This window comes from Capsicum annuum, unplaced genomic scaffold, assembly GCF_002878395.1.
Source record: "Capsicum annuum cultivar UCD-10X-F1 unplaced genomic scaffold, UCD10Xv1.1 ctg1490, whole genome shotgun sequence".
NCBI lineage: Eukaryota > Viridiplantae > Streptophyta > Magnoliopsida > Solanales > Solanaceae > Capsicum > Capsicum annuum.
This window is the reverse complement of record NW_025820315.1, coordinates 947,225-962,047: the sequence shown is the minus strand read 5'-3', so window position 1 is coordinate 962,047 and position 14,823 is coordinate 947,225. Positions and strand designations below refer to the sequence as shown.

At 35.8% G+C, this 14,823-nt stretch overlaps 1 protein-coding gene and 1 long non-coding RNA gene across 4 annotated transcripts; one reads left to right on the top strand and one right to left on the bottom strand.

Annotated features, from left to right (window-relative positions):
• Positions 1-1,639: 1,639 nt before the first annotated feature.
• Positions 1,640-3,820, top strand: LOC124890269. Its single transcript, XR_007049061.1, has 4 exons — positions 1,640-2,334; positions 2,613-2,745; positions 3,163-3,210; positions 3,533-3,820. It is a non-coding gene; the product is annotated as an uncharacterized LOC124890269 (long non-coding RNA).
• A 1,582-nt stretch (positions 3,821-5,402) lies between these two features.
• On the bottom strand, positions 5,403-13,338 carry LOC107875700 (THO complex subunit 7A). Of its 3 annotated transcripts, XM_047402109.1 has the most exons (4): positions 13,169-13,327; positions 8,348-8,955; positions 6,115-6,185; positions 5,869-6,001 (listed from the first exon to the last, which is right to left on the bottom strand). In XM_047402109.1, the coding sequence occupies exons 2-4, from the start codon at positions 8,939-8,941 to the stop codon at positions 5,935-5,937; spliced, it is 732 nt and encodes a 243-aa protein (XP_047258065.1). In that variant the 5' UTR covers positions 8,942-8,955; positions 13,169-13,327; the 3' UTR covers positions 5,869-5,934. The 3 variants fall into 3 exon arrangements, with proteins under 3 accessions (XP_016578004.1, XP_047258065.1, XP_047258066.1); XM_016722518.2 differs by lacking the exons at positions 5,869-6,001; positions 6,115-6,185 and adding an exon at positions 5,403-5,761 and having other exon boundaries at positions 13,169-13,338; XM_047402110.1 differs by lacking the exon at positions 6,115-6,185.
• Between the last annotated feature and the right edge of the window lie 1,485 nt (positions 13,339-14,823).

Sequence of the window (14,823 nt, the reverse complement as noted above, 5' to 3'; positions counted from 1 at the left end):
TGGAAGAAGATTTTGCTTTTCCTTTTGAGTTATTGAGTTTCTTGGTTTCGTACATATAGAAAGTTGGCATTTTTGGGTAGAATGGCAGTAAAAACATAAATAACAGGGATACGTATGACTTCAGCGCCATCAATTTCCTCTTATAATAGGGTTGTTGTTGTAAAAATGCAGCCTTTTAGAGCTTCTTTGTTTGATCAAGGAGGTAATGTTGTACTTCTTTGTGAGATTATGGATATTGGGTTTTGTTGATTTGGTTTGTTTGATGCTAAAATTTTCTAACATGGGATTTAATCTTGTTGTTGCGCTGGATGTGTGGACTGACCCGAAGGGATAGAGCTCGGAATGAGACTATCCGGGAGAAGGTTGGGGTGACTTCAGTGGAGTGTAAGATGCGGGAAGCACGATTGAGATGGTTCGGACACGTGAAGAGGAGGGGCATGGATGCCCCGGTCCGTAGGTGTGAGAGGCTAGCGTTGGATGGTTTTAGACGGGGTAGGGGTAGACCGAAGAAGTACTGGGGTGAGGTGATTAGGCGGGACATGGAACAGTTACAGCTTACCGAGGACATGACCCTAGATAGGAAGGTCTGGAAGACGCGAATTACGGCAGAGGATTAGGGCCTGTTCGGGTCGCTAATGTAGGGAGGTAATTGGTGGGGGTGTATTCCTGGTATGATTCCGTATTCAATGTTCTGTTCCGTGTTCCGTGTTCTATGTTTGTTACGAATCTGTGTGCTTTCCTCTGCTTTATATTCCTGCATTCCTGCTTTACTCTGTTTTATATTCCTTATGGCTGCAGTATCTATGTTATGTCATCTGCTTCTGTGCTGTACTATGTGTTTGTTTGATATCTCGTAACTTGAGCCGGGGGTCTTTCGGAAACAGCCTTTCTACTTCATCAGAGGTAGAGGTATGGACTGCGTACATCTTACCCCCCCCAGACCCCACAAAGTGGGAATACACTGGGTTTGTTGTTGTTGTTGGGATTTAATCTTGTAAAGTTTCGAGCTTTTTATTTAATTCATTTTTTCTGTGATGCCCTTTGAAGTTTTTACATTTTTGGTTATGGTGGCTTTTCTAATTTTTAGTTTCTAATCTCCACACTGTGGCATTTATCAATGGTATAATAAATAGATAGACACTACCTGTAGTTAAACACTCCAACTTTGAGTACCACATAATTGTCGGGTGTCCATGAGACATAGTGGGGTCGAGTTAGAGTGTTCAGTCATCAATTGAGACCTTAACACTCTCAAAAGTTAGAGTGCTTACTTGTCAGTGGAGGTCAAGTTTATGTGTCTATTTATATATGATGCCTTTATCAACTCACTTAATGTAAAGATGCACCTTTTTTATTTAGGCATAATACCTAGATAGACACCTTTAACTGGGTCTCAACACAATCCATCTTTGAGGATGCATATCTAGAACACTCCAACTTACAAAATAATTATCTAGACACCTCCAAAATTTATGATGAGTTGAGGTGTCCAGATTTGCATTCTCAAAGTTGAAGTGTTTAGTGGCTATTGAGGCCAAGTGAAAATGTCTGTATTGTGCCTTTAGATTGTTTTATTTCTTCACTTTTTTTTGTATGTCTAATTTGATTAGTATTTTTTGAACCAGTTATGTTATAAGATATACTGTTAGAAGTTTGTTGAAGCACTTCTATTTTGTTCTGTTTTACAATATGTTGTGGTTGGTTATTCATACTTCACTAAAATGGATAGTGCATCGGAATTTATCAATTCCTTATAAAAAAAAATCAATGTTAAAGTTTTTGTTTGAATGTATTTTTCATCGTTCAGTAGGATGGTGTAGATATCGATCTTTAGGATGAGATGCTTATGAAGTTATGGGACCATGGTAATAGCAGGTTAGGCATCGATATATAGGACTCGAAGGGAAGTCTGTCAACTACTCGGTGGTGTTTGGAGTGTTTACGCTAGGTGATTTCTTTCCATATTCCCAAGCACCGATGGACAAAGTAATCCGGTATCCTGTTGAAAATAGTCAACTTTCCAATGTTTCTCCATTAAAGAGGTTGGTTCTATTTTTTATTTTTGCTATGCGACTTTTACTTCATGCATATTGTCTCTCTTCAAACAATATCACATCATGTAAGAGCGTTTTTCGTTCATCCTTGAATTATATCAAATAATCCACCAAATATTGTTTTCATTTATTTATTATCACAGCTAATACTACTGTTTTATCTGCAGGCCATTTCACTCCCTGAAAGTGATGTTTATAGTAAGCAGTAGGAGTGATTCGTCCCTCCATCCACCTTGCAAAAATACCTCAAAAACCTATACACAAACAGAAAAACGAAAAGGTAACTCATATCTTTCTCCTTATACTCCCTGCTATTTTTCTATGGTTTATTATATGCTAAGAGTTTCCTAACAAATTGAAAAGTGAAATTCGGGGCCTTTAAGCATTTTCTTTGTTTTCCTTTCTTATGTTAAGTGGCATGACTTGAAAAAGGTAAAATAATGAAAAGAGTCGTACAAGTGAGAAATTCCTGATGATATGAAAATATTTCGTAGAAGTCTTTTTCATTCATAGCTCTTTGAGTTAACATTCTTGTTTCTCTATATACTTTCTTACTAGGCAAACGTCAACCATGGAAAGCTTTTGGTTATATGGCCCACCTGGAACAGTAAAGTCAACCTAGCAAAAGCTGTTGCGACAGAAGCAGATTCAACTTTTGCCAGATAAGATGAAACTGGTGTTCGAAATTCAGGTTCTTCTGCGTTTTATTAAATGAAAAAGTTTATATGTATTATCGAAATCTTCTTTAAAAAATGTACTGCCGGCTATTGGAGATTAAATGATAGAATAGAGCACATAAGGAACATAACACGATTTTTGTTTTGATAACAAAAGAATATTATGAGTTGAAGATTAGAGGATTTCTTGCTACAATAATTGGTATTCAAGCACTCCTTGTTAAATAATAAATAATTCTGGATGACAGACAATGTATTTTTCACTCGTGAAATACTTGATACATTTTCTCTTGATGAACTTTACTTCACGGGTCATGTAGTTTTGATTATTGTGTAATTGTAAGTTCAACCAATATGGATTATAGAATCTAAGTTGCAACTTGTTTTATGTTCGCTTTTGAAATTTATTGGTGTTATTGATACTTTTACAGATATAATCAATAAGCAACTACTTCGTTGTACTCTTGAACTCGCAAGAGGTAAGAATTGTTCAATAATTTCAGTTTTGTTGTCAAAGATGTATACGTGATGTCATGTTCCACATCTGCAAACCACCCTTCATTTAGAACCATTTGAATCCTATATTTGAACTATAGTTTCTTGTTGTACCTTTTGGATCCATAAAGAGTTTATTTTATCAGGCAACAAGCAGTAGGATGTAAATTGAACAGTATTTTCTGATAGGCACTTTGAAAATTGTTACTATGGGTAGATGTTTATTTCGCTGGTATTTTTCACTTCACTTTTGAAATTGTGCATGAGTGTCTTAAGTTATACTATAATTGTGTGCCAATTATTCAGGTCAGTCATCAAAAAGAGTACAAGAATTAAATAAAGTGAGAGCTCAAGCCGCACTTGCATCACATGTTATTTCTGCCGCCATACCAGATGATGGATCTTTGTGGCTTTGGGGAAGTTCTAAGTGTAGGCAACTTGATTTTGGCAAATATTATTGTTTAGAATTTTCTTTTTTTCCTGAGTGTAGTTGTCAATTCATATGGTACTGGCAAATGGCAGATCTCATTGGATTGGGGTCATGCTCTCGTGCTAACTAAGAGGAACTTACTAAAACTCACCTGATGGATTTTCTCAAGCGATCATGATATATATTTGTCTGATACAAATAATAGCTACATCATTATTATTGGGCCCGCGCTAGCACGGACTTCGTCATCTAGTTATAACATATCCGGCAAAAAAGTTATTTGCACCAAGGGGTAAAATTAAAAACTAACACAAAATATGACAGAAGTACAAATGACCCCAAAAAGAAAACAGAATGGCCCATCAATAACAAAGAAATTGAGATGCCATGGTTTATGTTTTCCAGCAGTATTTACTCCATCTTCTATTCTAGCAACACCAATTTTGTGCATGTCAAACTCAAGATGGTACAATAAAAAGAGTGTCATATTCGACATCTCTACAACCAGAAAACTAATCCAAGCCCCATAATTAAATAGCATAATGAAAACAAATTACATTGTCAAAATAAAAATAAGAAAATGAATGCCCTTTGGGGGGGGGGGGGGGGGGGGGGGGGGGGAGGTTACGGTATGCCTCGAAAAAGCCAGGTGCTTGGAAATTCTTTTCCAAACCAAAGGTTGCTAAGGACTAAATACAACAGTTGGTAGGAGATATCTGTCATCTGACAAAGGCTTGTCCCTTAGTATGCCAACTACATAAATGAGATTGAACTAATTAAACTGAGATATAGAAAGACAATAAGTGTTCTGTATCGATAATCTGTAAGATATCAACACTCCCGGGGTTGTTTGGTAGGAAGCATTAGAAAAAATAATGCACACATTAGCTTTGTGTATTACTAATACCTTATTTGGTACACTTGACTCTATTTGGTATTATGCTATGTGTAACTAATGCATGACGAACTACAATGTTAGCAATGCAAGGGTTTTTAATGCATGCATTAGAATGGTTAAAGACACAATCGTCCCTCAAAAGTCAAAACCTTTTCCACATCCTTTTCAGCGTACTTATGGAGGGTACTTTTGTAAATACATAATCTTTTTAGAAACTATGCAATACATGCTATTTTTGATACACCAAATGAAACAAGGCATAAGAAATAAATTTCAACATAACTAATACCAGCATTACTAACACACCCTATTCAACACTATTCCTATACACCCTACCAAACGGTATGTGGTGCATGCAGGGTAAAGGTAAGTCTAAGATGCCAGAAGATAAAACAAAAAGCTACATGTGCAGCATAATGTGATGTGCTATTTCTCATGCTCAATTCTAAGAAAAGTTTCACATCCCCTCGACCCTACCAAACATGATTGGTGCAGCCTGCTGGATTATGCCTTCAACATCATTGTAAAATAGTGAATTTTATCCCTACTTCAGGACAGGGCTGTGACCTGGCGACAGCGCCAAATCAAAATGAAGCCAACTTATCCTATACTTCTGTGGATAGAACTCAGATTGCCCACAGTTGTCTACTCGACTCTGACCAATCTTGAAAGGTTAAACTTTGTTGAACTATTAAAAAGAAAACAAAGCATAACCTAAAAGAAACTGCCACGAAGAAGCAAATACCTCTTCAGCACCAGCATCATTAGGGAGTACTAGCACTGCACTTCGTAAGAATTGTGAGATGTAAATTCCCCTAATATGAAGTAAGTTATGAATCATACAAAAGCTACAAAATTTAAAAGACTTTACTTCCAATATTAGGTACTGTCTATTGCTAATTTTTGTAGGAGTATTTCAGCTCGCCAATGGCATTAGGTAAATACTCTTTACATGCTTATAAATGGAAAAAAGTAAATTCAACAAAATCAACCATCTTCAGTGACAGATGCTACAGTTGGATGATGCATAAAGAGTACACTTATAATTAAGGAATCTGGGTGCACTCACTGGCTAATCCACAGCCATTGCTTCAGGAACCCCAGTAGCATCCTCCACCCCACTCTTATTATGATCATCAACTGCATTCCTCGACTCTTCCACCAAGCTTCTCTGTTCTTCCTCTATTGTGTTCTGCAACTCGTCAACCTAACGAAAAAATTTCAACATCAGCAAAAGATATCCATAATTACAAATCAAAGTGTTCTCAAGATACAGATAAACTATTAAGCACTTACAAGAATGTATTTACCTACCTACAAACATGGAAAATTTCAGATGGATTCATTTACAATAGTGATCCTGTCATCTGCTTATACACATCAGTTGCTTTTCATGGGTGTTAGAAAAGTTAGCCTGGGCACTTCTAGTAATTGCAAGTCGCACAAGCTACAAGGTGACAATAAACTAGAGAATAGTTGAATACATATAAAAATGTGGAAGCTCAAAATATGAAAGCAAAATACTGTGGAGTATGACGGAATGGGGAAAGAAGGGCCAACCTAATTTTAACATAACCCTTCACAGAGATGTAGCAGCTCAAGATTTGAGATGTTTTAAGCCCCTTAAAATACTGCAAGTAAAATGATCAATAATGCGTGCCATTAACATTACAGCCCTTCTAAACTTTACTTATTACATATCCCTTCTAATCATTAGACACTGAGCTTGTTAATCTTAAGAATGGAAGTTCACAAAGAAAACTAATGCATAGATGGAAAAATAAGATTCTTGCCAATGGACCAGTGCTACAGTTCAGACTTTTGACACTTGGGGAGTGTGTGGCCTTGGCCCACTGAAATTGATGGGCCACAAACTCAAGAATTTCTTTAAGACATAAAATTCAACCTCTCTCTCTCTCCATCCACACACACACAAAGCACACAGAGACACACACACATATATATATTTCCCCAAGATGGAGATAACTCATTTTGAATCTACTGAACTTTTTAGCTCTACGATTATCAGGCTCACAAGGGTAAAGTACTTGACTTTAACAGGAAAGTTATTCTACCAAATGCCACAGTACAACAACTAATTTCAATGCCGGACTAATAGGGTCGGTACATGAATTCTCACTCTCCACTTCACCTTATTTAGATACTTCTCATTCTAAGATTCAAGAATTAGCTTCTCTAGAACTACACATTCTCTACTTTTCTATTGACTATACAAATGCCGTACCAAGATCAAAAAGACTCCTAGCAAAATATTAGACTAATATGTGCTCACCAACAAGAGTATAAGACTAAACCATAATCTCAACTAGTTGGTATAGACAATATGTATCCTTCTCTTCTATTGTATCTATATTCCGCTAATTCTACCTGTTCTAAAAGATTATAAATCTTCTGATATAACTTTTCCCATGTGGTTTTAAGTCTACTACGTTCCCTTTTAACACCATCATGGTTCAAGACCTACGGGTCATTGCATCCAGATATCTCTATAAAACACAACCAAACCGTCTACAGCAACCTTCCACTTTTTGTCCTCTATGTGTTACTTGCACCTTCTTTTGAGTGTAATTCTCAAAGTTGAGACTCAAAGAATCAATCTCTTCTCATTTGGATCACGTTGCAAGTCATTATTTGAACTGAACATTTCTCTGAAACACATGGGTTCACCCATGAAACAACAACCCTTTGCTTCAAATCAATGTGATGGTTTTTAACAACACTGGTTACAGGAAACTCTTTTACATCTCAATAACTAATCTCAAAAAACATTAAATTTTAAAACCATTCTCTGAGCAATTTATATGCAAGACCATAATGTTTTGCAAGTTTCTATAAGAGACAAAGTAGAACAAGATGCATTTTTTTTATGAACCTTCTTACTGTCACAAAATGAACATATAAGACAAAAAAAAAAAGGAAACAAAAGAATCAATTAGTTTCTGTTCCACATTTACTAATTCTGGCAGCAAGTATCGGCAAGGAGGCTCTAAGTTGTTCTTTCTTATGTTGTAGTTCTTTTGAAGCAATGAAACCCTTCATCAACATTCAAATCATGTACGTTGAGATGTAAGTAAATAACTTTTGAAAGAGGAACTTCAGCAGAGTCACTTCAGAATTTTTAACAACACAAAAATACTCAACGCCAAGTTCCCTAACCGGACTTACATATCACTTAACATCTTTGAGATATACTAATATTGATGACTTAAATGGATGGACAAATCCAATAGTCAATTTTTTAAAAAATAAAAAGGAAGTTTGATTGCCTTGTAGCTGTAGGTCAGAAAAATAGAATTCCAAGGCAATGATGAGAGCAAATGGCTAAATCTTAGATAATTTAAAAAATGATACTGCTTAATAAACAACCTGCAGTAGTAGAAGCGAACAAATAAAACTTTGAGAAGCCTGGCATTTTCACCTGCTGCTGATGGTTACTTCCTCCAAATGAATTGACCAGAGTTTCTCCATCAGTTTTATTAAAATTAGAGAGTTGACATTAATACCAATAGGGAAAGTCAGGTAAAGAGAATGTCTCTTCCCGATTTTACAGGTTTAAAGTACATTAAGTATGCAAAATCTGAATCCAAAGTGACGGAGAATTATCCAGTATTTCTCTAAAGAAGTTGTGGACCTGTCGCTTATTAGTGCGTTATGTCAGTTCTCTTTAGCTCATAAAGCATATTTTAGCTACCATAATTCAACAGAAGAAATTAAGAATCTAGCTAGAACTCCCTGCAGAAATAGGATACAGACTTTATAGAACGATACATACCACGTGCAATAGAAGAGCAAATTGCTTTTTACGAAGCTCCAATGTTCTTGAACTAGCAGTATTCTCAGTGCCCAACATTGCTATCTCTTTCTCAAGCTCTGTAATAACCTTCTGAGTTTCAGATCTTGGAGGCTGCATAGCAACCAACTTCCTGATAGACTCACACTCTTCTTTGTGCTGCCTCTCTTTCTTGCTTTCTTCAAGTTGCCTCTTGAGATCTTCTATTTCAGCCTGAGCTTGTAAAATTTGCCCATTTATCTCATCTTTTAGGTCATTGAAGTTCTCCTTCTCTCTAACATTTGCATCTATGACTGCTTTGCTCTTTAGGAGCGGAATCTCAAATGTATTTAGCTCTTGCAAGAAAGCTTTGGCGAGTCTTTCACAATCACCATAGTTATCAGCTTCTTTCTCTACCTCCAAAGCAAAAGCAGTAAACTTTTTCTGAAGTTTCTTCAATGGCGGTTCACCTCTAGTGGTTGTTGTGCGAGTGAGAAGTCTATGCTTAATAATTATATCATCTTCAAGTGGGCCAAAAGCATAATTTGCAGCCATCATCTCAGCCCTCCCAGCAACTTTTCTGCCTTTCGCCAACATCTATTCTTCCTATTCTGAATGAAAAACCATCTCAAAGGATCAGCAAATGATGGAATATAAATAATCATGGATAAACTTGACAACTCTGAAAAAGGAAACAGCAGAAATAGGTAGGCAGCAAGATCAATACAGAACTTTCACCTAATCATTATTTGATCAACTAAGCTTGATTCCAAACTAGTTGTAGCAGGTTATATAGATTCTTTATAAAAAATGTTTAGAGATATCATCTCATAATGACTACTTCTACATCAACCCTCAACTTGCTGCAAGCCTGCAACCCTCATCCTTCATTTAGAATAGGGCCACAATGCAACAGTAAGCCATTATCATAGGCAGAGTTACTCACCAGAACCAAAAGCGACCTATCCTAGTTGATGAATTGGATATATCAGAAAGAAAAGGAATATGAGAGTTATCTTTTTTGGTTACTGACTTGAAGATTAGAATTTTTTTTTCTTTTCAGTAGGAAACTTGGGGAGTAGGATGTCTGTGATAAATATAAGAGAAAAATATTATTGAATTATTGTAACTACGTTATTACATTGAGGCCCTATTTATAGACAATACATTCCAATCCCTTTCCTAATAGGACACTACATTACAATCCTTTTCCAAGTAGGATTTTATATGCTATTCCTATTCCTACTCATATTCTAACACTCCCCCTCAAGCTGGTGCATAGAAGACATATGTACCAAGCTTGTTATGGATGTAACTAATATGAGAATCGGTGAGGGACTTGGTGAAGATATCTGCAAGAAAACTGATAAGGACTGTTTTGGACATTTGGGAGACCTCAATTGAAACGGAACAAACTGAAAAAATGATCCGAAAAGTAGTAACTATTGCCGTAAAGTCGATGTGTCGCTGGAAAATTGCCGAAAACTGGTATAAAATATACGGGTCATCTCGAAATCAAGAGACGAGTAGATCTTGAACATGAAAGTCACCGGAAACTTAGCCGAAACATCTCACACGCTGGATTATTAGATTTGATGGCTGAAAAGTGACTACAATCTGAGGAAAAAAAAAGTATATGGGTAGGGTCGGAATGATGACACAACCCTACTGAAAAAGAGAAATTATATGGGCAGGGTCGAAATGATGGCACGACCCTACTAAAAAAGATCTGAGGAGTCACCGGAAAGACGTACAGAACTATGTAAATTAAATCTGAGGAGTCACTAGAAAGATGCATGGTGCTATGCAACTCAGATATGAGACAGTAGTCCGAAAAGATGCATTCCCTGGGACCGGAAGGGGAAAGATTGAATCTTGAAAGACTGAGCCCCCGGCTAGCAAGTGCTACGCAAATCAGATATGAGAAAATAGTCACCGAAAAGAAGTACGGTGCTAAGAAAAATAGATATGAAAAAGTAGTTACCGGACAGTTGCATGGTGCCACGCAAATATATGAGAAAATAGTCACTAGAAAGATACACAGCGAGCCAGTGACCCAACTTTTGCTAACATAATCATTGGCCAGACGGGCGGCATATATGGAGTATAGCCGCCCGCCGGCAGCGGAAACTCTTTGATTCCTTACCAAAATCGTAGAAGCTCTGATACCATGTGAGAAATACAAGAAAAAAATATTATTGAATTGTTGTAACTACATTATTACATTGAGGCCCTATGTATAGACAATACATTTCCAATCCTTTCCCTAATAGGACACTACATTACAATCTTTTTCCAAGTAAGATTTTATATGCTATTCCTATTCCTACTCATGTTCTAACAATGTCCAACACAGCTAATTGGATATATCAGAAAGAAAAGGAAGATGAGATTTATCTTTTTTGGTTACTGACTAGAAGATTAGAATTTTTTTTTTTCTTTTCAGTAGGTAACTTGGGGAGTAGGATGTCCAACACAGCTAATCCCCTGAAAGCACTGAAACGAATCAAAAGATACAAGAATTAGAAAAGAACAATCAGACACAAAAGAGGAAAAAAATTGACAAACTAATGGGAAACTGATAGATTACACCAAGAGAACAAACAGTTGGGAAGAGTTAGATAAAGCAGAAGGGAAAAAATGATCGGAATTATTAGTATGTCTGCAATTATGAGAAGTTTCTCCTTTAAAATGTCTTCGCTGATTATATCATTTTCTAGCATTTGGTTGCCTTGAAATCTGGAAATGTATTCTCCTAGGACAACATTTTCCAATAAAAAGGAGAAAATAACTTACATTGGTCACAAGTAGAAGTCATTTTACTATTAAAAACAACTTACATCAGTTGCTAGTGGAAGTCATTTTACTATTAACATCTCAACCCTTACTTAATTCATCAGATAATGTCGTCAATCTTCGAAACTCAAAAATTGCCACGAAAACACTACCATAGTGCACCTATCCTCTATTCTCCATCTTATACCATACCATACTTCACCTACTTCCGTATCCAACCAACTACTAGAAAATGACCCATATATAAGTTTTCAAAATGCACAACCTTTTTCATGAAAAATCTATACCAAATGCATCCTAGCAAGTAAAATTCAGAGAAATTCAAAACTCATACAGTCGACAACAACAACAACGTCATGCCTAGTATAGTCCCACAAGTGGGTTCTGGGGACAGTAAATTATACGCCTCCATGGGGTAGAGAGAACTACAAAGTCACAAGAATAATCCGGAACACAATGCAAAGCCATTTACAATTAGAGGCAGGGGCATAGCTATGTATGTCGAAGGGTGGTCTATCGGACACCCTTCGTAGGAAAGTTATCTAGTGTATATAAGTCAAATGTTACTTTCATATATATATACTAATAATTTTTGAAAGTATCCTTGAACACCCTTATCGAAATTTCTGACTTCGCCACTCGGAGCCACCCTTGTTGGAAGAGGAAATGGGGAGCTCAAAAGTTCAAATAAAAGTGGGTGCATTAACTGTTTTTCCATCCGGTACGTCAATTACAGTTGCAAACATAAAATCAAGAGGAAATAGAAAGACCAATCAATCAAAATTGGGAGCATGAGATGCCCTTTTTTCTGCACAAACAACAAACTAATCAATAAATCAACTGTCTCAAAATCCCAGTCTAGTTGGAATCGGCTATATGAATCCTCCATAATCATCATGATCCCTTTTAATCCCCAACTACTCCCTCCTTTCACTTTTATTACTGATCATGTTTTTGATACTCAAACATGGTGATTTCGCCTCTATTGCGAATTGAACCTATGAGACCTGGTGCTCATCCCACTTCATTGAACCACAAGGCCTCACCCTTGGGTGCAACTTTGACCAACATATTAAGATGTATTTTCTTAATCATATTAATATGACAAAGAATTTGTAACTTATATTATTTTTCATTTAGTTTTCAAGTACCTTAATTTAAAATATTAAATTAATCTAATATAATGTCTAGCGTTTAGAATAACTTACAAAATTTTAAACTGTTTTCTAGTGATTTCATCTTCAGATTGTGTCTGAAAGGTCCATGAGTTGGAAGGGAAAAAAGAGTGAAGAATCAAAAACACACCTAAAGTACCTCGGTTTTTGAGTTTCATACTTGAACTATCATGTGTGGATTCCTACCCAAACTATCACGAGTTATATATCAAAACACTTGTCAATTATCAATAGCTCACTTTTCCTACTTAAAATATCACAATCGTTCAGATAGGAAAAGTGAACATTTAGTACATAGAGGATTTCTCATTCAACCACTTTCAATATAACTTGGAAGATTAGTCAACTTAACCCTAAACGTGACAAGTAAAAATGAATAGATGGAGTAACCCAAGGGTGTGGCCTAGTGGCTCAATGAAGTTGGGTTGAATACCATGAGGTCTCAATGCCAATTCCCAATAGAGACAAACACTAGGTGATTTTTCCCATCTTTCTAGCCTTAGCGGACAGAATTATCTGGTACCTTTTGCTGGTGAGAGCTAGCAGGTATCCCGTGGAATTAGTCGAACGAAGTGTGCGCAAGCTGACCCGGACACCACAGTAATAAAAAAAAATGAACGGATGGAGTATGTAATATAGAGCTCAATCAATCAATCAACAGTGTCTCGGAATCTCAAACAAGTTGGAATCGACTATACAAATCTATTTTCTTCAATTTCAATCCCTAACTAGTTAATGTCCGTTCCCCTATGTAGAAATGCTTTATTACCATCATTACGCTGTAATCAACACTTGCAAATTACACAGAGAATCTGTGTGTGTGAGAGAGAGAGAGAGAGAGAGGCATACATACTTTGTTGAAATATATAAATTCCGGTGCCGCCAAAACGTTCGTTCTTGCTGTTCTGACGATTAAAAGGCAAACCTCAGGGGTTTAGAGTACTTCCTATTTTTTGAGCAAACCACCTTCTTTACTCCCTGCTCCCTCCATCCCTTTCTATTTGTCAATATATTGACTAAAAGTTGTCATTTTTTAAAAGTCACCGGCAATTTTATAATTTTTAATTAATAAATAAATGTTAAAAATAAATACACCACAATGAAACTATATATTTCTACTACTAGGGGTGTGCGAAATCAACCAATACGATAAAATATTATGGATTTATTATTATTGGGTTAATGATTTTAATTGTTTTATAATTTTTTTATCGGGTTATTGGTTCGATTTGATTTTTTCTTATTGAGTTATTGGGTAAATCGATAACCCAATAAAAATATACTATATAGATAGATAGATAGATAGATAGATAGATAGATAGATGGGGCTTTGGGCTATAGGTAACAAAAGAGTTTTAAAATGAGGTGTAGGTGATACAAGTCTTAATTATTAGGTGGAGACGACAATTACTTTATTATGGATTAAGAAAGTTGGAGGAGTTTAAAAATAACCCACATGTTTTTAAATTTATACTTTGATCTAAATGTTAGTTAATATAACAGAAAATGGAGGGAAAAAAGGCGTGTTTCTCTCTCTTCTCATCCGTTGTTGTTTTTTCTCTCTTCACGACTGTTGTTGTTCATTGTTGTTGCTGCTGCTTTATTCATCATCTTCTACTTCATTATCATCATTTTTTTTTACTTGCACCGGGTGTCCGAGACTCTTCGAGCCCCGATTATCACATCTTCATTATCATCATCTTTCACTTCATTATCATCTTCATCTTCTTCTTGTCGACCATTGTTGTTGTTGTTACCGCTACTGTTGCTATTTTATCAATTTCTTAGGTCAAATTTTGTTTCTAACATCACCACTTTTCACTTTGACATTAATTTATTGGTAAGTCAAATTATGATTTTTAGTCGAATTTTCATCTGGGTCATAAAGTTACTGCTGTTTTTTCCAACAATGGATATAAGCCGATCATGAATCCAATATAAATGCCCACAATTTAAACAGATCACTCATCTGGTGCATCAGATGAGTAATCTGTTGCAACAGAAGATATATTTGTTGCATCAGACTGATTATCTGTTGCATCGGACTTATTATCTGTTGCATCAAACTGATTAATCTGTTTGGAACAACACAAATCAGCCCCTGCCATAAACCCAACAGATAACCAATATGTTTTTTTATTGCTACTGGATTCAAAATTATTTTTTACGTCCAATCGTCAACATGTTTGTTGAGAATACAATAGACATAATGAAAATTAAATACTCCCTCCGTCTCAAATTACCAATCCCAAATTTTTTAATTTAATTTCTCATTTTACTTGTCTTTATTTATTAATCAAGAGAGATAATTTTTTTTTCATGTTTTAACCTTTGCATTAATCACTTTTTCTTCAAATTAAAATGTAAACATCATTTAAAAGGGGCATTATAATAAACTATGCATGTTATTAATTATTTTTCTTAATCAATGTGCCATCTCAATTTGGGATGGGTAGGGTAATTTTTGAGACGGAGGAAGTTATCTATTGAAACAGACTAGTTATCTGT